General features: G+C 47.1%; 1 protein-coding gene across 3 annotated transcripts in view; it reads left to right on the forward strand.

Annotated features, from left to right (window-relative positions):
• kat6b (K(lysine) acetyltransferase 6B) overlaps positions 1–25,202 on the forward strand; it is a 43,147-nt gene that overhangs the window by 4,380 nt on the left and 13,565 nt on the right. For 2 of the 3 annotated variants that reach the window (XM_088634538.1, XM_088634539.1), the window contains exons 2-10: positions 467–1,390; positions 15,504–15,612; positions 17,664–17,779; positions 18,142–18,223; positions 18,952–19,084; positions 20,523–21,490; positions 23,444–23,565; positions 24,056–24,168; positions 24,284–24,425. In XM_088634538.1, coding sequence (XP_088490664.1) covers positions 695–1,390; positions 15,504–15,612; positions 17,664–17,779; positions 18,142–18,223; positions 18,952–19,084; positions 20,523–21,490; positions 23,444–23,565; positions 24,056–24,168; positions 24,284–24,425 — 2,481 coding nt within the window. In that variant the 5' untranslated portion in view covers positions 467–694. The remainder of the gene's footprint in view (positions 1–466; positions 1,391–15,503; positions 15,613–17,663; positions 17,780–18,141; positions 18,224–18,951; positions 19,085–20,522; positions 21,491–23,443; positions 23,566–24,055; positions 24,169–24,283; positions 24,426–25,202) is intronic. The other variant, XM_088634540.1, reaches the window with a different exon arrangement.

Consider the following 25,202-nt stretch of genomic DNA (forward strand, 5'->3'; position numbering starts at 1 on the left):
GTTAGAAACGAGATTTTCCCCAGGTATAGGATTTCCCGTAGAAATACGCAGGATAAGGATGAAATACCTTTCAGTCTGTTTAAAAACCGAACATGAGTGTTTAAAGCAAGGTCTTGGGGTTGGTGCTTTCTGTTCATGTCTCATTTTCAGTTCACTGCCAACAGTACACTGTGACGGTAGCTGCAGCTCTTTCCTGTGCTGATGATAAGTGGGTACACCTGAATTATCCCAGTTGTTTTGTTTTGTGATTGACGGAAACTCTTAAGTAAATAGTCATGCAGTGTCGTGTATCAATCCACATCTGCTCTCCGCTTCAGTTCTTTGAGTCGCAACCTGAAGTTAAACCCGTCCTGTTTTTTATTTCAAAATCAAATCCCAACGGATTACTGAACCGCTTTTAGGAAGCAAGCCTGTTAATTCATTCTTGCTGTAGTAATCTGCTTTCTCTTCTGACTTCTTTTCGTAGGTTTCCGTTGAGTTTTCCGAGCCCAAACCATTAAGGATTTGTCTTCAGATGAACCGTGCTCGGCTGTTCACTTCCCTGCTGTTCCAAGGATTTACAGTCATGATGCCACGTGCTGCACTGCCACATTTCATTCCAAAGTCCCTTTGGAGCTATGGATGCATTTAACGCGTTTCAAGAATAACGGGAAATCTCTATGGATCGCTCTGTTCTGAAACAAATTCTTCAACCATGGTGAAACTGGCCAACCCTCTGTACACAGAGTGGATTCTCGAGGCGATACAGAAGGTTAAGAGGCAGAAGCAGAGGCCGTCCGAAGAGAGGATTTGCCATGCCGTGGCCGCCACGCACGGGCTCGACAAGCAGACTGTTCTCGAGCAGTTGGAATTAAGCGTCCACGATGGCTCCATCCTCAAGGTCACAAACAAGGGTTGCACGTCTTACAAGGACCCGGACAACCCGGGCCGGATTTCCGCGGTCAAATCTGGAGCTACTCCCGTTCCCCCGCCTTCCCATCTCCCCCCTCCCCCTCCCCCTCCTCCTCCCCCGACCCCGCCCCCTCCGACCCCCCCTCCCCCTCCGAAGGGATCCGTCGACACCTCCGGCGACCTCCGCCATGTCGACTGGAATAGGATCCTGAAGAGGGCCATCGAAGGCCTGGACGATCCCGGCGGCTCCTCTCTGAAGAACATCGAGAGGTACCTGCGGAGCCAGGCCGACCTGGCCGGCGTCGTCGGCCACCCCGTGTTCCAGCAGCGCTTCCGCTTGGCGGCCAAGCGGGCCGTCAACAACGGGCGGCTGCTGAAGGACGGGCCGCTGTACAGGATGAACTACGGGGGAGCGGAAGGAAAGGGGCCCCCGAGATACGCCAGTTCTTCCATAGCTTGTCTCCCGCCCGTGACCCTCCTCCCACACGAGAGAGACCAGGTAGGGCTCTGCGGCGCTGGCGGGGTTTCGCTCTTGCCTCTTCGCGGGCAGCGGCTGGTGGCGTAGAGGCCGGAAGGGGGCAACAGTTGTGGCACAGCAGCGATCGGGGCTGTGGGCCTGTTAGTGGAAGGTTGTGGGTTCAAACCCCAGGGGAGACCCTGCCGTTGTTCCCTTGAGCCAGGTACTCCACCCATACAGCTCCACTGAAATAGCCAGCTGTGGAACTGGATGAAAATGTAAGTCACATGGGATGAAAGTGTCACCTGAATAAGTGGTAATTAATAGAGACATTAGATGGGCGCTCTTTTCTGTTTGAGGGGTGGGAAGACAACAGCCCCATTGACTGATCGGTGTTGTCGTGTTATTGTCATTGCGTTTGAGCCAGGTGGCATTGTGTTATTCGTGGATGATTGTGGGTGGTTTTCTGAAGTGTCATGCGTCTCGCATGGTGAGGGGGGGGTTACTTAAAAACTATTCCGCTCCAAGTGGGTTTTGTTGACCACAACTTCCTGATAGTGCATTACGTTGTTGGGGATGTTCTTTGGAGTCATTGTGGAGGGCTGCCTGGACCCGTAGCCATTGTGGTGTGTCAGTTCTCTGGGTGGAGTGTGAGATGTTGGTGCACGCAGGGTTTCAGTCGTGGGTCTTCAGCCACTGGGTCTCTGCTGTAGCTCACTCTTCAGGACCTGCTGAATTATAACTGGCAGAATCTCTGGACAGAATAGCGTTCTGTGGATCATACTGATCTCCAGAGACAGAACTTATTTCTGCACCTTAATAGTAGTCTTGCAGCCTTGTCTTTGCGTGTGGAACATCAGCTGAGTGGAATGTTTTCAGGCCGCGATGTCCAGCCTGTTCTTGGAACTAGAGGACGGTGATTACCATCTTGTCAAGTTCTCAAACCATCAGTGTCACTTCTCATGTTTGCTAGAGCTGGTGGGAACATTTTCTGGTTCCCTGAGATCAATTGCAGTGCAGCATCAGACTTCCCTAATTACCACATTAAAAGAACCTTTTTCTTTCTGTTATTAACTGTGGGTAAAAACTCTAGCCATACATTTCTAAAAATTATTCTTTGGTGTGTAATGTGAGGTTCTTCATGGCTTCATTTTGGAAGCTTTTGGCAGAAGTGCTTTTAAGGACTTTGCAATTATTCAGTAGAGTGGGAATTTTTTTGGTTACTCTCATTCCAGGTATTGAATGCATTGCCCTGTCAATTATATCAAAATGTCAAAATGCTTATTTTCCCCGTAATTCTAAAATAAAGCTTTTAAGTGAATTCTGATCTACAGGAGGTCATATGCTGTGGTTTTTTTTAATATAGTACCTTATGGAGTGTTCTATCCCGCTGTATTCACTGGCTGGTAGGTTTTCGGAGAGTTTCTGCAACCCATGAGGGCGATCTTGTGTGGCTCAAGCCTGCGGTGTTGAGCTAAGAACTTTGCTCTGGCACCATTTGGCTTTCGTTCTTCATGACTGGTGTGAAAGAAGGAGGTGTGAGAATGTAGTAGGCTGTCAATAACCTTTGCGTCTTCTGGTACTGTACCTGAGCAGCTCCTTATAGAGTGACTGAAGATGTGCTTTCAAGGGGCAAAAAGCCAGACCTGAATTTAAATGGCTCTTTTTTTTCTTTTCGGCACCATATTTCTTCCTTTTCTTCTTGTGTAGGACTGCGTTTTGTGTTTGTTTGTTTGGATCAGGGTGGTATCCTAGCGGTTTAAAACGTGACTCTGAAATTGCTTCTGATTCACTCTGCAGCACCGTGATGAGCAGACGGGCTCTCGTGGCTACAGCTTTGTTGTAATTGTGTCCAATTATTGAGCAAGAGAGCACCACGGTATAGAATTATACTGTAGTTAGTAACACAATCCGCGGATTCAGCAAATTTCTCACCTGTGCAAACTCCTAGGCTCCTGTTTCAGTAATTCAGCCACACTGTGCTGTGCAATAAATTGGTTGGAACTGACTGATATATATATATACACATAAGGAACCTGGTGGGGGGTTTATAATGCAGTGTGAGGACTGGTCATTGAATGTTGTGAAACGCTGTCATCGCTCTCGGTGCAGGGACGTGTCTGAGTGCTGGGCTCAGGCCTGTCTGCAGGTACAGCGCGGGCAGCAGACCTCGCTCTGCGTGGGGACTGACCCTGCCCTGCCTGTGGGGTTCTCTCTGACAGCTTCTGGCTGGCGATGGGCAGTACGGTTCACCTCCGTGTTCTGCTGGAGTGGAGGGTCCATAAAAATGCAGGTTAATGGACCTTAAACGCGAGTCCTTCGCTGCCTTTATAATGCTAGTCCTGGTGATGTGTATCACCACGTGCTGTGAATTGAACACTGCTTCAGCTCTGCTCTGGTTGTTGGCCTACACCTGTGTGAAAGAACAGTGAGGAAGTCTGCCTGACCCATAGCCAGTCCGGATTCTCGGCTCTCCTGGCAGACGTCCCCCCCCGATAGGTGTTTTTGTGAGCCGGCAAAACAGTTTACCTTCCGTGCTGACAGAAAACAACTGCCTTTTCGGGGTTTTTTTGGCATTACCTCTGGAAGAACTTCATAACGGAGAGATGACTTGGGCCAGTGAATTGAATAGTTCACTGGTTTCCACTTCCAAGGTATTTCTGCAGTTGCTGGACTCCTGCGCTGGCTGCCGTTTCAGCTGATGGACGCGAGCAGAGCCCCCTGTTCTGTTTGCTGGAATATTTCCTGTTTCAGTAATGCTGGCGATGTTAGACCTTGGGCTGAGGGATCCGTTCAGCTGTCGCATCGTCTGCAACAACAGCCGAATTAAGGGAAGAGCCTGTAGGTGGGCTCTCTCTGTTCCTCTCCAGTTTACCGTGTGGCCTTGTCGCCACAGAGTAAGAGCGACCTCTTCACGGCTCTTGCCGTGGCAGTGTTTTGGGAAAGCAGTGTGCGTTGGGCGAGTTCCAGGTTTGCCGGAGCGGCGTCGCCGGGAGAGGGCGATGTGCAAGGATAGGGGCAGCGTGAGGTGGGAGCTGCAGCCCCTGTGCCGAGGGGGGGCGTCGCCGCGGGCTCTGTCGCTAGCCCTGGGATCGCCCCACGCTTGCTCGCGCGCGCTGAGGTCTGCTGTCCGAGCCCCAGCTACGACCGCTAGCGCAAAGGCAACATTGTGCGGAGCTGGCGCTCGGGAGTACTGCGAAGGTGTGCGTCGCCCTATGTCAGGACGCAGAATGGCCATTACAGAGCCTGGTCTACTGGTGCAGCGATCCACACCTCTTTGCTCCCCTGCGGTTAGCCCTGCGTCTTGCCACCAAACACAGGTTCAGCACAAGTTTAGGAAACGCAAATGGCGAGCTCTGTACCCGTCCAAAAGTGTGATTGTTTTGTTGCCTTCGTAGTTAGGAAGAAGGCCCGATTTTGCCGATGGGCGCCACGCAGTACCACACCGTACCCTGCGGCGGTTTCGGCAGCAGGAGTCCTGTGGCAGCGCCGTGCCCTGAACTGTAATCCACACGCCAAGACCTCCCTGCCCCCAGATCAGAAAGGCGAGGCCATACTTGGCTGTGCGCTTTGTGCCGGTTTTGATTTTTAAGGAGCATCTTTGCGGCGGTTTACGTTGGTCTTGTCGTGCTTGTTGTTTTTTTTTTCCCCTGCGCAGTTGACATCTCACAATGGAAGCCATTTGGTAATCTAGTCCGGAGCCCAGGACATTCCCTTGTCTTTGAATTGTTCGCTGAATGCAAGCCTTTGGTTTCCAGGCATGGAGCTTGACTGTTGCTAGGAGATAAATTTCATTGACATGAGGACATGATAGCATGGTGCCAGTGGTTTCACAATCAGAAGGGTCTGCCGTCTTGCAGATGGTTCAGAAAGCTCTTGGTGGGTAGATGTGTGCTGATTATCTCGGTGCGTTAAAAGAGCCTTTTGTTACTTATTGTGTGGTGTGGACTGGTCAGTCTGCAGCTGCTCCTGAGCTTTTTATTGCGTTTCCTTGGGGGTTAATTCATAGGAGGGATTTGGGGAGAAAACTCTACACTTAAGCCATTTTTTTTTCTTAAAAAGAACAATGTAGAATCTTTTATCTTTTGCCATTCTAATGGCAAATACGACAATACTGAAAGACAGTATTTTGCAACACTTAAGATAAGTGTGTTAAAATATTAAAATAGTAGAGTCCCCTAAATTTCATAATAAAGGGTTTTCAATAACAATTGAAAGGGAATGTAAAACCTACACTGTCTCAGGCTTCTTGCAGTAGTCAGTCAGCTGGGAAAAGGTGAATTTCCACTGCGAGAGTTAAGGTCCTTTCTGAGGTGTTGGGTCTTGAAATATTAGCCTCCACTTCATGAAGGCAACACCAGCTACACACTTGTTGTCTAAGGCACTTGCTCTTCCTTCTGTACTGTATAGCACACTGTGGCCTTGAAGGCGCATGAAAGTCGCTCTGTTCTACTTCGTTGAAACATGGGTCTGAAGGACTGCTCTGAAGAAAGCACTATCCAGTGTACAGTAGCAGTCCACTTTCCTGGCTGCTGAAGTGCTTCTTGTGTATTTGGACATTGTACAATAATGAGCTCCTGCTCTGTAGCTAATGTGAATGAAACCACAATTAGGCAGATAGTAAGTAGCACTGCTTGCTGTTAAGGCAGAAATTGGCACACATAATTGCAGGCAAATTAATAAGAGTGCTGTAACTTGCCTTCTAGTACATCGGTGTCACTACAGCTAATGAGTGTAGATCTTGGACAGAGCTTGAGTTGGTCAGAATGGAGGATTTTGCATAGCCAGACAAAACGGAATGGTTCTGCTTGATCCGGATTATTCCCAAAGTACCTGATCAGGAGCATTGCGAGACTCCAAAAGAATCTGAAAGCCCTCGCTCCCACTTCCCAATCGCAGCTGTTCTCCGTGTGACGGACCACGCCATCTTGTCAACAATAAGGATGCGTGTCCTGAATCGGCACTCTGGTGAAAAATGGCAGGAGCTGTCTTACTGCTGGGAGATTTATGTAACTTGTCTCGATGGGTTTTCCTTCAATGCACACAAATTCCGTTCCATCGCGCTGCAGAGCAGCATCTGCCTGGAATAAGGAATGGAGTGTACAGTCCCATCTCCCCCTCCCCAGGCATTAGAGTGCCGACTTGAAACAAGTGGAACATGTCTAGGAACGTCACAACAGGCAGCGTGATTACTTTATCAATGTCCAGTTGGTATAATTGGAAGGCAGCTTACTATTTTAGAGTAAGTCTTTCATGACGCTGAAGTGGCTCTCGAGTAGACAGGATTCTGTCGTGTGATGCTTGCTCTGCATGGGACAGGAACTGAATCAAGTCTTCAGAGTCTTGAGAACTGAGAACATGGAGCCAGGTCTCTACACAAAGGGTTGTGGAGGTCTGGAACAAGCTTTTCAGCCATGTTGTCAAAACTGAGGGCTTTGGTGAGGTCCTGGGATCAATCTGTCCATCACTACCAAACAATCTCGATGGGTCAGATGGTCCCTGTGTTTGCCAGCTTGTATGTTCTTGATCTTGGTTATGCATTTCTGTTTTGCTCCAGCTGATTCCCTGTGTAATCTGATCTTGAGCTGAGCTAGGGGTTGTGTTGCCAGGACATTTTCATACGAGTTTGATTAAGGGTTGTCCTGATCATTGATCCCTGCAGTTTCCTATGGGGAGTCATTTCGGTAACAACCTGACAAAAGTCAAGTCTGCTCATTCACAAGGGCTAAGTGTAGTGCAGTAAATTAGCAAATCAACTTGGCAGTGATATCTGAAATGTTCAGTTCTAGGCATTGTCCCATTAAATGAAACCCAAAGACTTTTTTAATATGTGATCCCAGTTGTGGCTGTCCTGCCTAAGAAACTGAGATGTGTACAAATTTGTACTGTTTCCTGCTATAGCAATGACACAAATTCATGTGCGACACTTTAAGAATGTGTAGTCCTAACTAGGAAATAGAGTGGGGGGGAGAAAAAAAATTCTCAAACTAAAAAAAAAACAAACAAATGGGTTTTAAAAGGTTTCCTTAAATTTTGTTAGTCACCTTCTTCTAAGGGAAAGCAGGTCTGGCAATATATTATATAAAACTGAGATAATAAAAATAAACAGAGTTTAACGACGGGAAATTGATTCCAGTTATCAGATCACGTCTATGCATACCTTAGCTTTGTGCAACAACCTGAAACTTTTAGGTACCATAAATAATATTATTGCTGAACACATGCCATTCTCATCTGCAAGCGCCGAGAATACAGAATACGATTTTTGGTATAAAAATGCATTTATACAAAGCAGCCAAGGAACGTCTCTTCCCTTTGACTCTTGGGCTAGCCTCGTGCCCACAGTGAGAACTTCTTCCAGCGGGGTAGCCTGGAGGGGGAGAGCTCCGCGCCAGTCTGCCGATTAAACCCGGAACGAGAGGTTCCTGGAGACATGGAAGGCAGGGGAGGACACTGTAATCTCAAACTCTGTCTCGGGGCTTGATTTTATTTTTATTTTTTTTCCCCTCCTTGTTTACACACCATGTTCGGAGCCCTGTGAATCGATGCCTGTTTGTTTTCCCTGGCCGTCTTTCAAGCTGAATATTCCATCCACAGTTATTTCTAAGATCAGCGCTGCGGAGCGACAGGATGGATATGACAGCCTTTCGGTTTAAAAGCTAATTACCTCTCGATTGGGAATCCAATTTAACGTGATTATTGTGTGATCTATCAAAGTAAATATGATGTGTGATTAAGAGCTTAAGATGGGGGGGATTCTTGAGCTCCCCTACTCTGCTCCTTTCAATTTAAATCTTCCTGCATCCGACTCCTGATTTGTTCAAATGTATTGAAAATATTGACATGCTGCTAAAGTAAGCAGTGACCTCGCTCCTTGCTGTGTTGTGTACATTTCACTCCAGGCGCTCTGTGAGTGTTGATATTTCTGCAACCTTTTGAGGCTGGCTGCGTGCACAGGGTATTAATTGGGTGGCATGTACAGTAATTTTATCTTCAGGTTAAAAAGAAAAAAACAGACGTGAAAGATTGCTTTAATATTTAATTAGGCCCGCAGCCCTCTGCTGCCTAACCAGTGCTAACCTGAGAGAATTATACCTGAGCGCTGCTCGGGTTCAGCTGCCCCGGTCATCTGACCGGGCTGAAGTAATTGTAATGTAATCGCTCGGCTCTCCTCGTTAAGCCTCGGAGAAACTGTAGGGAGTGATAAGCTAATGGACAGTGCGAAGGTAATGAAACCCGAGGAAATGAGAAAACGTCTGTTCTGGTTATGTACTGCGTCACGCATTGATCACCGGTGGTAATTTTCCCCCTGAGCCGACCATAAGATCTCGGTTTGAAGTGGATTTCGAGCTTGTGTTCGCTTCAGCGGAGCGGAACGGTTCGCTTACAGTATTGTGGGACGTAGCGAACTAAATCACACCGGTCATTACCAATTGCACATTAGTGTTGTTTCTCCCAGCAATCTGCCAGTGTGGCCGCACATCATTTGAATGCTGTTCAGATCAGTTACAACGGTACAAAGTAGCAAAACCCGCAAATTAAAACCTTCCTCGGCGACTGCTGCGTTTTCCCTGTAGCTAATTTGTAAATCTGTTTTGTAGTGTGGAGAGCAAGGACACCCCAAGCCGCTTGAGACCGTACTGTGTGTCACGGTTATGACATGTCAGGGACTGTTTCTGGTCCTGTATCTGATCCTTTTAGCCTTCTTGCCGAGTTTGTGTAAATGTCACCTCTTTTCAGTACCTGACTGAGGCGATTAGGAATCATTAAAACATAACCGAGATTAACCTCCTAACTGATGTTCTGCGTGTTTAAACATAGGCTGTTTCCTAATTCACTATCTAGTTAGTACGTGCAACCTCACCTGCCAGAAAGCTGAAGTGTTGCCGTGGCAACAGCAGCCTGGTACTCCGATGTTGATGTCTTCTGCAGAGTACTCTTTAACACCAGAAAGGCCTGCAGATGTTTGTCATCCTTTATACGGCAGAGCCATCAAATATTTTTGAACATTAGAAAGGTGGCCTGGGCTAGTATATAAGGCTCATTCTGCTCAGAGCTGACTAACTACATTATCTAGCCCATAAGACTTTTGAAAGCGCTTTAGAAACTTCAGCCTCAAAGGAGTCATTAAGCCGGGCAACTGTAGGCATGTAACTGTAACCTACTGAGCAGGTGAAGCCATTTGCTGGAGTATCACTCTCTGTGTGTAAACGGATTCAACCCTTATTTGGAAGTCTTAAACGAATGACTCCAGTGCAGGTCCAGTGTGTATTAACCGTTTTGCTTCTGGTGCCAGGAGCCGGAGCCCCACCGGTCAGGTGGCCGTTTGGCGGCCCGGGGTTTAGGTGTTCGGGAATGAAAATGGCGACGGGGTGGCCTTCTGGGGGCAGGAGTGGGCCGCTCGGGGCCGTTCGCTGAGCAGCGTGGCACCGTGTGTTCATCGGCGTTTGACCACTAGCAAATGAAGGGAAAACAATAGATATTAGGGTGCTGCAGGTTTTGCGGTAGCCGATTTACCCATACTGTACATGTCGCTGTTGTATACCAGGTAAGGGAAAGTGTAATGGCTTTTCTGTCGGAGGAACTACTCTGTAAACCTCACGTGCTGCCTGTCATGTCCCCACACTGCCACCCCTTTCTCTTGGGTACGAGGAGGCTAAAATCCACGCGGGAATCCGCTCGGTGTTCTGTGGAAGTACAGCGTGTCCGTCATATTCTGGGGTCTGATTTAAAGGAACATGTAAAAAGTCAGCTCGGGGTTGGTATAGTAGAAAAGGCAAACCGGTGGTGTCGTGTGTTGCATCTCCAACATGCAGATTGATCTGGAGCACTGCAGATGTCTTTATTCAAAGCCCTGGAGCTCAGAGTGGGGGCAGACCTGCGTTTGTTTCTTTTCCACTGTAGTGCTGTAGTGTGACTGTTTCTGAGCATGTATGTAAAGAACTGTGGAGCGCTCGCTCGATTTACATCTGAGAGCCGTGTCTCCTTTCTTTTATCGATTAGGTGGTGTAGAACGCCACGGGACACCGATTCTGCCTCAAACTGGTATTTGTGAGATAACCCTGAATAAGTAGTTGTCAGGAAGTCTAGGGACGAGGAAAATGTCTTAAATGCACAATACAAGGCAGGGATCCCAGGCTCCAGGTGTGCAGAGGAGCAGGCTAACACCTGAGGTGGAGGACTAGATGATTGTGCACAAAGGCATCTAAAGCAGTGTGTAAGGACCATGTAATCTTGAGTGACAGCAGTGCACCCAGTGCTGTGCCGATCACCAGCATTAATACAGCACCACTGAGTATTAGAAGACCTGTTGGGTTTGATCCCTGGGGATGGTGCTTTGGGTACCGGTGTTGCTTCAATTATGGAAAGTTGGTTTTCTTCTGGGCTATATTAAGGCCAGATATTTAGGCTATATCTGACAAGATATTAAGGGTTATCTTTGTGAGACACAATGTAGACATTAAGGTTTTCCTCCTGTAGAGCACTGTAATTAAGTTATTAGGTCTTCAGTGTATCAAGGAGGCAAATAGGATAAATATATACAATTAAGATGCACCTGACTCCAAATTTATTCAGAATTTTGAAGAACTGTGAGGTAATTAAAATCCAGGTGTACATTCAATGTTTTCTGTAGTAACAAATCAAAAGCTAAAGACTTGTATGTTAAACAGAACATCTGTCACGGTGTCCTGTATGTCTGTATGGGGATATATCCAGCCGTTGATATTTTGTCGACCTTGAGGACCTGCAGCTCCTCCTCAGGGGTGCTCCAGCACTCCTCCAAGCAGGGCCTCTCCAGCTCCCCCAGGTGATCTGCGCTCTTCTGCTCAGGGCTGAGATGTTCATGCTCTTTGGGTTATTGAGCTTGATGTGTTGTTTCCTATTGTAGGGCCGCACTGCGGAACAGTGTTTAAGGCACAGGACTCCTAACCGGAAGGTCTGTTTTAAGTCTTGCATGGAGCACTTCTGTTATAATAACATTATTATTACATTATTATACCCTTGGACAAAGTACTCTCTTCATATTGCTTGAAATGAGCTTCTCCTGTCCGTGTGACTGTTTTTCTGGGGAAACCGCCCAGAAACCCAGTTCCTCATCACGTCTCCCCATTTGTCCTGGGGAGTCAGTTGGCTACTGTTGGGCAAATCCATGTCTTTCTAATATGTCACTACAGACCCCAGATTCACGAGGTCGACATTAAGTCTGGGAGACACTGTATTCCGATGATACCACAGCTTGTGAAGATTCCCACTTGTCGTTTTCCTTCCCAAGCATTTTTCTCATGGAATATTTGAGGTCCATTTCTACCTTCCTGTTGAGGTAGCAGCCATCTCATTAATCTGGAGATTGTTGGTGGTTTCTAGAGTTGAGGCTGTTACTCTGTACTATATCTTCAAGACTAAACTCTTTTGCCTTAGAGTGTCTGTGAAGCTCCTTTAGTACCTTCCTGGCAGTTAATTCAACTTCCGGAAACTTCAGTACAAATACACTGAGGTTTTGTGATCCTACCAGCTGACTGAAAATACATTGGAGGATAAAATTGACAGGATTTTGCTTTTAACATGTTTACTAGAGTGAATAAATCTTGTGCATTAAGAGAAACAGAAAATGTTTTTATTAGTTGTGCCGTCGATGGTACTGGAATACTATCAACAACAGAATGAATAATTACTTTTTCTTGTATATTATTATGTTTAAAAGTTACCAGATCTTTATGTTGGTCTATATTTCATGACATTTTTTTTAGTTACAGTTTTATCAGGGGGGGCTAGGATTCTGTTGTATTACTTTTTGCTTTATTCTATTTGATGTAACAGTAATGCATTTTTTGGACAAAAAACAATCTCATCATAGTGCAAGACGGTTTCATTCAGTGGCCACTCCATCGCACACTCACTTATTTTCCTCTGTAAGGATTTCGGTGCTCGTAGGATGCTTTTCTGTTGCATCTGTTGAAAGCTGTTGCTAAAGGCACGCGTTCAGAGTACATTCTGCGACTGCTACAGAGTGCTCAAAATTACAACATGCGGTTTTAGGAAGCACTCCGTGGGTCCATACTTTACAAAACTGACCTTCTCCTGTGTTCAGCATCTTTTTTTGTACGAGTGCATTTATGAGATGTAATGCAGCAATGCCTGCTTTCACAGAAAATGCTCACCTTGTTTTAAAAACGAGATCAATTCATGTTGTCCCTCAGATATCGCATTGACCCTGTCAGCATGCTTCCTTAACAGCCAAGTTTTGTAGCTGGGAAATGGGGCATATTGCCACCTTGGTTGGGAACCCTTAAGTAATGCCCGTAAAAGAAAGGGTCTCCGGGGAAGTTGTGTGCAGCTGGAACAGCCGAGCAAAGTAAGTAACACTTAGGGATGCAAGAATGAAACTTATTCGAACAGAAACTCGTGCTTGCTTTTGCATTAACTGCACGATTACCTTCTGGAAACACCAAAAATGTTTTTTTTGAACCCTCGTATACTTCTCTCCAAAAAAACCACCGCCGCGCATAAAGGAGTGAAGTCCTGTGGGTTTGACCTCCGAAGTGAGCCGTCGTTCATCTTTCACCAATGGCAGTCGTGGTTGATCCACGACCCCCGTTAGTCTCTTTAGCTGAACTGCGCCGCATCGGCGCCCTCGGTCAGGGCTTTCCGCCCCCAGACGGCCCAGGCACTGTGCTGCTGCCGTTGAGCCTCTGTCTTCGGTGGAAGAGCACCCTGCTCCCTAGTGCGAGGGTGCAGCCAAGGGCTGTCGTGCATAGCGACGGCAGTCTAATTGCAGCCTGCATGCGGTGGCTCAATTCATGAGTGAAGAGCAAAGCAAATGGAAATATTTGTTTTGGGAGATTGTTATACTGATGTTAAACCTATTAGTAACAGCAGCTTTGCTGCCCGTTTGGATGCTGGTCCTGCATTTTAATCTGAGCTCACCAGTTCCACATGTTAGAAGAGGTTACATTGCCTACATTGCATCTCAAGAGAGGTTAAAATTTCTGTTGTGGCGTTCATGAGATTTTTGTGTTGGTGCTGCATGAGAGACAAAGTGTAAAAGGCTCGGAACAATATCCTAAACCAGTTCCGTGGCGGATGATAGATTTTCCAAGGCTTAACTCTGGGCGAGTGACAGTCTGGAGACAGAAACCGAAGTGTTTACTGAGTAATTAATCTTCCTCTGCACTGTTAACCTCAGCGTTGTTGACTGTTGATATGAAGTTGCAGCAGCTGGAGAATAACTTGAGAAGGCGAGCTTTCTGCGGTCGGCTGTTGAGCCTCAGGCCCGTAAGGCAGTGTTGATGGCTCGGTGGCTGGGCTCCTCGGTGAGGAGGAGGAGGAGGAGGAGGAGGAGGCAGCAGGAGGTCAGTCCTCGTGTGCACATGTGCTCTGGTGCTGCACCCCTGCACGCGCAGAGGGAGCGCCACAGCCCTCCGGGGCCCGGGGTGTCCTAGGCCGTGCAGCTGGAGGAAATGTGCGTGGAACAGTCCTCCTGTCTAGTTGTATCCTCACCTGAAGTCTGCGCGGTGGTTGTTTGCTGATGGGGGCGCTGGCGTGAGTGCGTCTGGCCCTGCCCTCGGCGCACAGCTGCCAGTCCGCGGAGGAAAGGGAAGTGTGGTTACCCGCCTGCGCTTGGAGGGGGTTTGCAAGCCGGCCTGCCCTGAGGTTTTTTTTTTTACCAGGCTCTGACATTTACTTGCTGCCAGTGGGGACCCGCCCTGCCAAAAAGAGCTCATAGGAATCCTGAAAAACCTCAAAAGACACCTGGTCCCTCTGGGGGCCAGTCATTGATCCGCTGTTTGGAGCAAAACCTGCAGCTCCCAGGCCGCTGAGGGCGGTTGTGTGCAGATTTCCTGTGCTTCGTTTGTTTAGCTGCAGTAAGGGGACGAAGAGTGTGCAGCTGAGCTTCTGATGGGTCCCGGCGTGAAAGCTGGCCCTGATTAGCTCGGCGCTCTACAGGTTGAGCCGGTGAATGCAGGTAGTCGTGACCAGTTTGTCCCCCCATGGGGCTTTGCTGAAGTTTGAGCGAGAGAGTGAAGCATTATGTAGCATGGGCTGAGAAAAGTCCAGATCTGTGTTCATGTTTTTCCAGAATGTGAAATGAGACGCTTTTATCGATGTTCCAAACGGGCATGCATAAGTATTTTAAATCAAGGCCTTCACATGCTGAAATTGCAGATGGTGATTTGAATATAGGCTTTTGAGATGCGTTTCTGTGCCAACTGTTCGTTGACATAAGTGAAACAATGCTTTCCTTTTTAGTACAAGACATGAAGTATCGTTGCAGAAATTTTTGTAATGAATTAAAAAAAAAGCCTGGCTGGATGCTAATGCTGTGCTTACTGGAGACCCGAATCAGTTTTCCTAATTGTTAAATTGATCATTCTCTTCTTGACGGTAGCAGTATTGCACTTGATGAATGGTGTAGAACACCAGGCTTTTTTTCCATTAAACATGAATTCAATTACACATCAAGTGCTCCCTTTGGGCTCTAGTATGTGAAACTCTGATTAAGAACTTTAATTGTTATGATCATTAATCTTTTTTTTTATTGCTGTACTGTATAAAGAGATTACCCGATAAAGGTGAGGTACTTCAAGTAGGCTGGGTGGTGGGATGTTGCTGGTCTGTGCCTGGCTCCCTCTGAAGTATTGTAGGGCTCGGGGGTAGGCATGGTCTGGGAATGTTGTTTATGTGCCTGCTGTCGCACACCAGGAAGGAAGAATGTAGCAGACTCCGATTCCTCCCTGTCCTGAACGGAGCTCACTGACAGCACATCCCCTTCCTCCTGGATTGTGTACTGTGCCGTGGACTACTGAGGTGTGGTGGAGATAGCTCCAGGATGGAAATGGCACAGCGGCAGTCAGTTGTTCGGGCTCAGGCCTGCCGTTGAGAAGATTGATGCTGTAGTAAGGGAGGTCAGCATTAAGGCGTTGACCTATGGCCTCCAGGATCTCCGCGGCATAAAGCAAGCCAGTTACTTCAGACGTTTTTCATCAGTTTTTCTTAAGCTTTGTTAAGTGGAGGAGCAAGAGATATATATTTTTTTCGAAGAGTTGGCGTTTCATTTTGTACCTCGCCTGAAACTTTTCACTGGGCGTTCCAGTTTCAGAATTCCTTTCGTTAATCCTCCTCCCCCTTCCCCGTTCTTCTTCTTTCTCCCTCCTAGCCCCGCGCTGACCCCATCCCGATTTGCAGTTTCTGTCTGGGCACGAAGGAGTCGAATCGCGAGAAGAGGCCCGAGGAGCTCCTGTCCTGTGCGGACTGTGGCAGCAGTGGTGAGTAGATCAATCAGGGAGGTGCTGTCTGTCCCCCAGTCTGCACACCTGCCCAAGAGGGGTGGGCAGGTCAGACAGAGGTGCTGTCTGTCCCCCAGTCTGCACACCTGCCCAAGAGGGGTGGGCAGGTCAGACAGAGGTGCTGTCTGTCCCCCAGTCTGCACACCTGCCCAAGAGGGGTGGGCAGGTCAGACAGAGGTGCTGTCTGTCCCCCAGTCTGCACACCTGCCCAAGAGGGGTGGGCAGGTCAGACAGAGGTGCTGTCTGTCCCCCAGTCTGCACACCTGCCCAAGAGGGGTGGGCAGGTCAGACAGAGGTGCTGTCTGTCCCCCAGTCTGCACACCTGCCCAAGAGGGGTGGGCAGGTCAGACAGAGGTGCTGTCTGTCCCCCAGTCTGCACACCTGCCCAAGAGGGGTGGGCAGGTCAGACAGAGGTGCTGTCTGTCCCCCAGTCTGCACACCTGCCCAAGAGGGGTGGGCAGGTCAGACAGAGGTGTCATCTGTCCCCCAGTCTCCACGCCTGCACCAGAGGGGTGGGCAGGTCCGACAGAGGTGCCGTCTGTCCCCCCGTCTGCACGCCTGGCTGTGTCTGCTGCTGAGCAGTGGAGCTTGGTAAAGGGAGTTATTGAATTCGAGCAAGAGTAAAGAAACCGTCGACCACTAAAGGCTGTTGAAGTGCTGTCTGTGAACTTGTCAGGGGGCCTCAGCTGCTGAACAGCTCTTGTTCCATTTTAGAGGAAGGTTGTCTGTCACTCCATTACTTCACTGCAATGAAGAATGAGGAGCGTTAGTCATTTTTGTAGATGCACAACACCTTGACTGATGGTGGAGAGAAAAAAAACATTAAGCATTGTTGTCGTCGGCTGCAGTGTAAATGATTTAGAATGGTTCTCCCCAGCCCTGACATGTTTATTGGAACAACATCCTAACAGCAGTCCCACATTAGGAATTAATTAGCTCGCAGTTTTGTGCATACATTTTTATCGAAGAGCTCTGCTGTAAATATTTGATCCAGCGAGTGCAGCGTCTTCGCAAACCCTTTCTTTAGCATTTTGTGCAACTTTATGGATGCATACCGCAATCAGATTCGTCTGTTTACATCCATTTGGTTACATTAACGAGGCTTTTGTTTCCGATAAATGTAAAGCAGTTTTCTTGTCCTTCACTGCGGATCTTTGGAATCCTGAAATGTTCACGAAGTCAGTTTTTTTTGTGTGCTTGTGCCGGTGGTTCATGATCAGAGATAGCAGCACAGAAGAGTAAAGATCAGCAAATTAGAGGTGCAGATTGGCGACATTTTCCTTTTTCCAGTTCTCTTCTTTCCATGTAAATTGCTAACCTTCCATTAAATTACCACCCCAGTGGAGTCGTTTGTTTTGGACAATTATTTTAAATGCCACAAGGAATTGTTCTCCTGGTGACAGATTTTTATTGCCTGAATTTGACTAAGTAGCATTGAGGTGGTTTTCATTAACTGTTCATAGTGTACATACAAACTGTGCTTTCACTGTCAAACAGCTGGTCTGAAAGTCCTGAGAGGGAGAGTAAGCATGTGAAGGCAAGCTTTTACATGACTCTCATGGATCGACTTCCATTAGAATGAATGCTGGTACTGTTTCTGCCTCATTAAGATCAAATTATCTTTAATTAGCTACTCAGATGTGTTTGATAATACAGTGCTTTCAGACCCAGATCTTGAAAAGGGATCATGCACGCTCTTAACAATATTGATGCAATATGTTAATGTTTAACTGATTTTTAAAATAGATGCAATTGGAAAAAAGGTCTCCCTTCCCTCTGTAGAAATTAATTTAGATGGCTAATGGAAGCTGTCAGCGTGCGTGGTAAAAATAAAGGCTTGCTTGGCTTATTTTTTCAGCCTTTCTCAATTGCAGTCCCTCGAACATTAGAAAGTTATTAAAAAGTAGGTTTGCTTTTTTTCGCTGGAAGCTTTCAGGAAGCGTTGATTTCGGTTAAGGAATGGCCGAGCCCCGGGCTTGGTGGGGGAGAGCGCTCTGTACATTACGTTGTGCCGATCTGCTTTTTTTAAGGGCACCCATCGTGTCTGAAGTTCTCGCCCGAGCTGACTGCAAACGTGAAGGCATTGCGATGGCAGTGTATCGAGTGCAAGACCTGCAGTTCCTGTCGGGTTCAGGGGAAAAACGCTGTAAGTTGCGATCACAGGTGTTGATCATCAATGTTATTTATTAGGCTAAGCATTTAAATATTCGAAAGAATGATCTGGGTGTAATAGATACTCATTGCCTCTCATGGTAAGTGCAAGATTCTGTTCCTTATACATATAAAAGTAATAAGAGGCAGTCTTATTGGCGGGAAGTCGGATCTGATGCCATTTATTAAAAAATGTAGCCTGATGTGACATGCAAAAAAAATCTGTATCTAATACGTTCATATCATAACCATATTGTATCCCTTTGAATGTGTTAGGAGTGTTTTGTTGGGGGGGGGGGATGATAAAAATGAACAAATGTTGAAAATGCTTAAAAAGATTGTTGTGTTTTTTGTTAGGAAGACATGCTGTTTTGCGATTCCTGTGATCGGGGGTTCCATATGGAGTGCTGTGACCCCCCACTTTCAAGAATGCCAAAAGGTATTGTACTCGCGTAGTGACAGCACTGCCTCAGCAATACAGTTTCTCTGCAGCAGGGCCCTCAAACTCGCTTCCTGGAGAGCCAGTGTCATCTGGTTTCTGTTCCACCCATAATTGTTCTCAATTTAATAGTAGGTCTAATTGTTTAATTAGCTGCATAATTGTAATACTTCTAACCAGGCTCTCGGGCAATTTATAGGTAGCTCTACCTTTTAACGAAGCGAATGTCTTGTGAAATTAACTGTCGAAGACCTTAAGAAAAATCTCATACATGTCTAATTTAGACAATAATTAGGTTAATTGTATAGTTGACTACTGGAAGGCACAGGGCCCTCGAGGAACTGAGTTTGTGACCTCTGCTCTAGAAAGGCCTGTGGTTTCTGTCTCCTAGGACAGCATAGAAAGATGTCTTCATAGAGCTTTTTTCTGTTTCCTATTATTGTGCACATGTGGAATATTCGAGGTTTTATGTTAAAGCTTGTGCTGCGTCGGGAAAAAACGACCTGCCGAAAAGAAATTACGTAATCGGGTTGGACAAAAGCTATGCACAGGAATGCGAAAGTATCCGTCTTGATAGGGCAGTTGCAAAAAAAAAAACCAGATATATGGAAAGTTACATCCTGACGTTGGATCGCATTTGTGCTCTGTTTAGCATTTAAAAAAAGTAGAAATGTGTCCCTAGCAGCGGCAGAGTTTCCTGAATCGCTTTCCTTCCAACTCTTCCCCAGGTCTGTGGGTCTGTCAGGTCTGCAGGCCGGAGGACAAGGGGAAAAGGCTGCTGCACAAAAGAGCCGCCCAGATCAAACGGAGATACGCCAAGCCAATAGGAAGACCCAAAAATAAGCTCAAACAGCGAACAATGTAGGTTATTCTCCACCTTCTGTCCTTAAATTTCTAGACTACACTTAGAAGGTTCGGCTGAATTCATTTGTACCATTAGCACTTCTGTTCCTTGTCCTTGTAACTCTTTGGGTCTGCTGTTCCATGCACAGAGCAGGTGAGCACAGATAATGCACAGACACCCTCTCCCCTTGGCACAGCACCGGCACAGCTCCACATTACGTTTGGATGGGATTAAAACCACTGTGCTGTATTAACTAGGGGGTGTGAGAAAAGGTCATTGATAATATTCAAATGTACTTTAGTTTTGATCTTTGTGATGTGTTGTAGGATTGTAATGTTGGTACGTGTAATGCCTTGCTTAGGAATTAATTTTGCTCCAGTTGCATCTTATTAAATCTGAAATGCTCTGTGTTGCAGATTATGTAGATAAAGGTCTTGTAAAATAAGTCCCTTCTTTTCCCTCAACCTTTCCGAAAGGGCACTTATACTCCTCATGACCTGCAGGTCTTTGCTTCCAGAACAAGTGTTTTAGAGTGAATCATGAACATATACTGGCTCTGAAGTAATAGATTTTCTCCCTTGTAGGCGAACAGATGAGCTGTTATGATCCTACTCGTTAATTAACCATTAATCTTACCGATCCTGAAGCTTATGTTGTATTAACAGTTTATCTCAGATGTCTTGAAGACAGCACATACATAGAAAGCGATTTGGTTTTTTAGATAAATTTAGACTCAATACAGAAGTCTTCCCCTGGCTTTTCATTAGCCTTAAGCCAGAATAGTAATTGCGTTACTCATTCATGCCTCCTGGAGTGCTCTTCACGAAGACTGTTTGCAGGGACCAGTACTCAAGTTTTTGATCCAAGTACCTGTGCTCTGTACTTTTCATCTTTGTCCCCTTAAGCCTCAGAATAGCATTTTCAGTCTTCAGACCTCTGTGCTTCCTTTCCTCACTGCAGTCAGTGCTGGGAAGAGTCCAGGCCAGGGTCACATTGGGCTTTTTCTTCTGAGCATAGCACATTCGTGCCTACTTCTGACTGACATCTAGCTTTCCACTGTAACGAGGGGAAAAAAAGACCTCCCCTCACGTGGTAATTTATAGATGCACTGCTCCCCGATTCACCGCACTCTTGCGCACAGAGGAGCATCTTGATGTGTTAATTGATGGTGTCAGCTGTTTTGACACCGAAAAATTTATCGGCGGTTGCGTGTTCTTCATTTGTCAAAAGCCTGAAATCCTTGTTTGCAGTCGCTGTCGGTTGGTCGTTGTTATAGATGTAATGTTTAGGTCATGGCCTAAATATGTTGGGGGGTTTTTATGGCCCTCTCATGCGCAACTGGAGTTCTTTCTAGTCTGGAAACCAGCCAGTCATAGGCAAAAACAAAAAGATGGCCGTTCGTTTAAACGCTGACCACCTTTCTTGACTTGCTCTTAACGTTTTTTTCGCCCTCAGGTCTGTAACCAGCGCAGAAGGAACCCTGATTGCACTGGCGGGCAGGGGGTCACCTGGTAGGGGTCAAAAGATTAAAGTCTGTACCACACCTCCATCTGGTCATGCCGCATCCGTGAAGAACACGAGCAGCAGATTGGCTGTCACAGACCCCTCTTGGGTGGCCGTCTCCACCTCCTCCTCCACCACCACCACCTCCTTCTCCTCCTCCTCCACTCCTCTCACGCCCACATCCTCCTCCACCTGTCCTCTCCCCGTTAACAAGACCACCAGGGGCCTCATCGACGGCCTCTCGAAATTTTTCACGCCGTCGCCCGTCGGCCGCAGGTCGCGGGCCGAAACGGCAGACCTCCCAAAGCACTGCCGGCCGAGGAAAAAGGGCCTCCAGAAACTGTTGTGCACTCCTCGCTCGGGCGCCACGGCGACCGGTACCTCTCCCCAGCTCACCCCCCCGCCCGCCGCGCTCCCGTCCCCTCCTCTGCGACCCGGACAGAGCCCCGGTTCCCAGAAGTCCGGCAGCAGCTCCGCCTCCGCAAACTCCCCCCAGAGCTCCTCCAGCCAGTCTAGCGCGCCTTCCCTTAGCAGCCTCTCCAGTAACAACCAGCTCAAGGGGCTGTTTGACGGACTCTCGCACATCTTTGCCGCTCAGGGACAGTCGCGGAAAAAGGCGCACCCGAGCTACGCTCCGCCCGGGCGCGTGCGGCGCGAGCCGGATTTGTCTTCCTGCCCCCAGCTCCACGGGAAGAAAGAACTGAACAGTAGGCTAGTCTCCCACTCCGCCCCCGCCCCCGGCTGGGGGGTACCCAGAGGATGCACTTTTAAGGCAGTGGTTCATTTCAAACGAACTTCATTCCTCAGAAAGCACAGGATGCTAGGCAGATTAAAATATAAAGTGACCCCTCAAAAGGGGACCCCCTCACCAGGGAAGGGGAGCTTGGCAGCCGGAAGAATTAAGCCCGATCAGCATCATGGTAAGCAAAGGGTCACAGCGCCAACCCCACCTGCCTCCCGTCAAGTGCAAATAATCTTTGTCGCGCTCCGTCTCGGCTTTTCTTTTCCTCTCTGTCTTCTGCTCTTCCTGAACTCGCGTAGCGAAGTAGCTCGGCTTTCTCGCCCTCTCTCTAATGTCGATTAACATCTAGAATGTGTTCTCCAACTAATCCTGCGCCACCAGTTTCATTTTCCTTTTGGCTTTCTTTTGCGCCGGCAGAGGCCGCGGCACCCCCAGCGCTTTCCTAGTGCATGGCCAGCCCGCGTCTCTGCGGCTCCCCTGCAGTCGCCTTGCCCATCGCGGTCGCCTTCCTGCCGCTGCTCTCTGGGACCACCCTTCCCATTCCTCCTCCCAGAATTCCATTCTCACCCTTCCACCACCAGATTGCTTTGCTCGTTTCTCGACCAGTAATGATCTAAGCCTTTTCTTGTTTGCTTCTCCCTTCTATTCCCATAACAAAAATAAATAAATAAAAGCTTTGGCCGCTTTTCAGCCTGCCAGTGGATTAAAGGGGTTAAAGGACACTTAATCCTAACAAAGGAAATGAACTCTGAACTGTTAGCATATCTCTGTAGATGATTTTTGTGTATGTGCGTGTTATTTCAGTCAGTCCCTGGGTCTAATAACCTTCATATCTTAATAAAGTCCTCTTTAAGGTGCCATTATAATTACATAATGGGATTAGCATTTTTAATATACTCACTCTCATCGTTAATCCCATTAACAATAAAAACATTTTATTAAACTGTAGGTCGGATACATTTTAGTGTCCGAGAAAGTGATCAGAGAGCTTTTCTCTGGTTTTTAAATGCACAGTTTGGGTATAAATTTCAAAGCATTTAATCTGCAAATTAAGTTCACTTGCCAGGCGAAGACTGGTCCTGGAAATTGGAGTAAAGAACATGATCTTCTGTAATTCAACGACACCTGTGATTAAGAGTCAAGTGTTGGGTTTTTTTGTTCCTTTTCTTGCCTTTGATTTGAAGAATTAAAAAAAAATGAAGGCTATTAAGCATTCAGTGACTGGTTTACTGAGATTTTTTTCTTCGTGGGTTCCTGGTCTGTTTGCTAATGTCTTTAGAGATTAATTTGCAATTTTAGAGCCCTCAGGCTGTACTTTTTCTTTCTTTTCAAGAGTTGTTCTGGGAAATGCAGATACAGTAGCTGTGTGTGTACAACATGTAGGAGTTGATAGGAGTCTGATTCAGTGAAGTCTCCATTATTAAAGCATAGTTAACTTTTGGCACCAAACCTTGGATTTACCTAACAACTCCAAAACAATAGGATTGCAATGCATTATATAGTCTCTGAACAGCCATCCCATTGCTATTAATTAATAAAAGATGAGGTTGATTTAAAGCTAATAAACATGATTTGAGCTCGTACATCTGCTGGACTTGTTTCAGTCTTACTCCAGCGAGCTGTCTGTCTTTACAAGGGCCATGCTGGTTTCTCACATGTGGATTCGGGGAAAGTGCTGGCACACGGAGATTAGTTTAGCCTTCATCTCAGGAGACTTTTCTTAAAGTGTCCGTTTACTCCAGTTCTGATCGTCCTCCTCCTGGAAGGCTAGGCGTTCTGAGAAGCGGGCTATGTGTTTGAGCGTTCCTGTAGCAAGGACTCCTTGTGTCTGTAGCATATGACTAGAATTAGCGAGGAATACAAAGGGAAGAGTCTATAGCTAAAGGCTCTTGCATATGCTTTACACATGTCTTACCAGTTGTATCTCGTTTGATGTTGGGACTGATCCTTAACGAATTTATACGAGTCTGTTACGCAAGTGGACGTTTTTTTGGAAACGCTGAAGTTCAAAGATCCTAATCGAATCAAAATGAGCCCCCCCCCCCCCCGGGGGGGTTTTGCCCGAACCCTTCGTGCGTTTTTTTTTTCTGGTCTGCGAGTCATGCTCTAATGAGCTCGTCTTTGTGAACAGACGTGGAAGGCACGAAGAACCTGAGGCAGGAGGCCCCGGACGCGGGGGTGGCAGCGGCGCGGGAGCACGTCACGGAAGAGGACTTGGAGATGTTCAAGCAAGCCCAGGAGCTCTCGGTGCAGGTGGGGAACCACGTCGGCAAACATCAGATTGCAAGCACGCGGGAGAGGTTCTAGTTTGGTCGTTCATAGCCAATTGATCCGAGGTTCTCGCCAGGGTCATGTTTCCCAGGCTGGCTCGGTGACAGAAATCTGGCTGGTGAGATCAAGCCCTGTCCTCTAATACAGAATATCAACACGTTCAATATGGCTGTGCCAAGGGCCTGTGAATAAAAGGGTTTACAATCCTTCCGGACGCATTCAGTGAATGAAATGGAACGTGTCCGGAAGGATCGTCAACCCTGACGCCTGGCCGGAGTCGCAGTTCCCAAGAGCACCCGTCCTTTGCCGTGGGGGAGATGCGTTGTGCATCAGCCTTCAGCTTTTCAAGGCCTTTCTGTGGGTTTTCCGTATGTTTATTGTACCCTTCATTTAAACACGAGTGAAGCATTGCCCTCCATCTGCCTTTCACTTGTTGAAAACCCTCTTAAAAAATCCTTTGTTACTTTCTCAGAACACCAGCTACTCAGGCGGTGCCGACTGTGGCCGCTACCCAGCGGTTATCGAGTTTGGGAAGTATGAAATCCAGACCTGGTACTCCTCGCCTTATCCGCCTGAATACTCGAGGTAAGCGCGCTCGGGATGTGTGATATTTCCGCGTTCCCGCGCGGCCTGTTGGGGAAAGGCTTTGGGTCACTGCTGAAGTGACGTTTGCTAACCTGGCGACTTGTGTGTTTGACAGATTACAAAAGCTTTACCTGTGTGAATTCTGCCTCAAGTACATGAAGAGCAAACACATTCTCCAGCACCACTCGAAGAAGTGTGGGTGGTTTCACCCACCTGCCAATGAAATCTACAGGAAGAACAACATCTCTGTGTTTGAGGTTAGTCGAGCGATTTTGAAACGCGTTTTATGCAATAGTGCCCTAAGTAATTAAGACATTACAAAACATAAGGTTACAAGCATGTATGCTATTTTTATCTCAGTTTTCTTTGGAACTGTTCTACAGATTACTAGATGGTATGTACACTGTGTGTACTGGCTGTAAAAATGTGTTTCTTATCTCTCTGTGAAGTTCTATGAATAGAAGCTCTAATGACTCAGAGAGGAGATTGATGTCCTGTATTTATGTAACTGGGACCAACCTGATTTTCTTTTGTCTGATTATGTTCACACATTTATCCAGTCCTGTGGTTATTTTGCTCATGCTTTTGTTTTCCACCTCTGAGACTGGAACCAGTATGAATGTTGATCTCCCAGTGAAAGCAGCTTCCACTCCTTATCCAAGACCTCAAAAACGTCTCGGAAAACGTACCTCCTAAATCCCGTATCTCTCTCTTTCAGATATAGTCTTATATTAATATAAAGTTCCATTATAGACAGCTCCCTTCATCTTAAATTGGTTAGAATATGAATTACACAATAATTATCATTCTGAAGTATCCTCATATAGGACCTCATCCTCAGCTCCAGGACAGCGTCTCTGCACAGCAGATCAGGGGGACGAGTGAGAAATCGCTCCCCGTTTGAATTAATGGGGAACTCTAGGGTGGGCCGATGGCAGAATCTGGCCAAGCTCCTGGTGATTGCACTTTCCCAAGGGCATACTGCTATCCACAGGATTATCAGTTATCAAATAGTCAGGACCTCAGTTTAAAGT

The sequence above is a fragment of the Lepisosteus platostomus genome, chromosome 6 (assembly GCF_059453375.1).
Source record: "Lepisosteus platostomus isolate fLepPlt1 chromosome 6, fLepPlt1.hap1, whole genome shotgun sequence".
Taxonomy (NCBI): domain Eukaryota; kingdom Metazoa; phylum Chordata; class Actinopteri; order Semionotiformes; family Lepisosteidae; genus Lepisosteus; species Lepisosteus platostomus.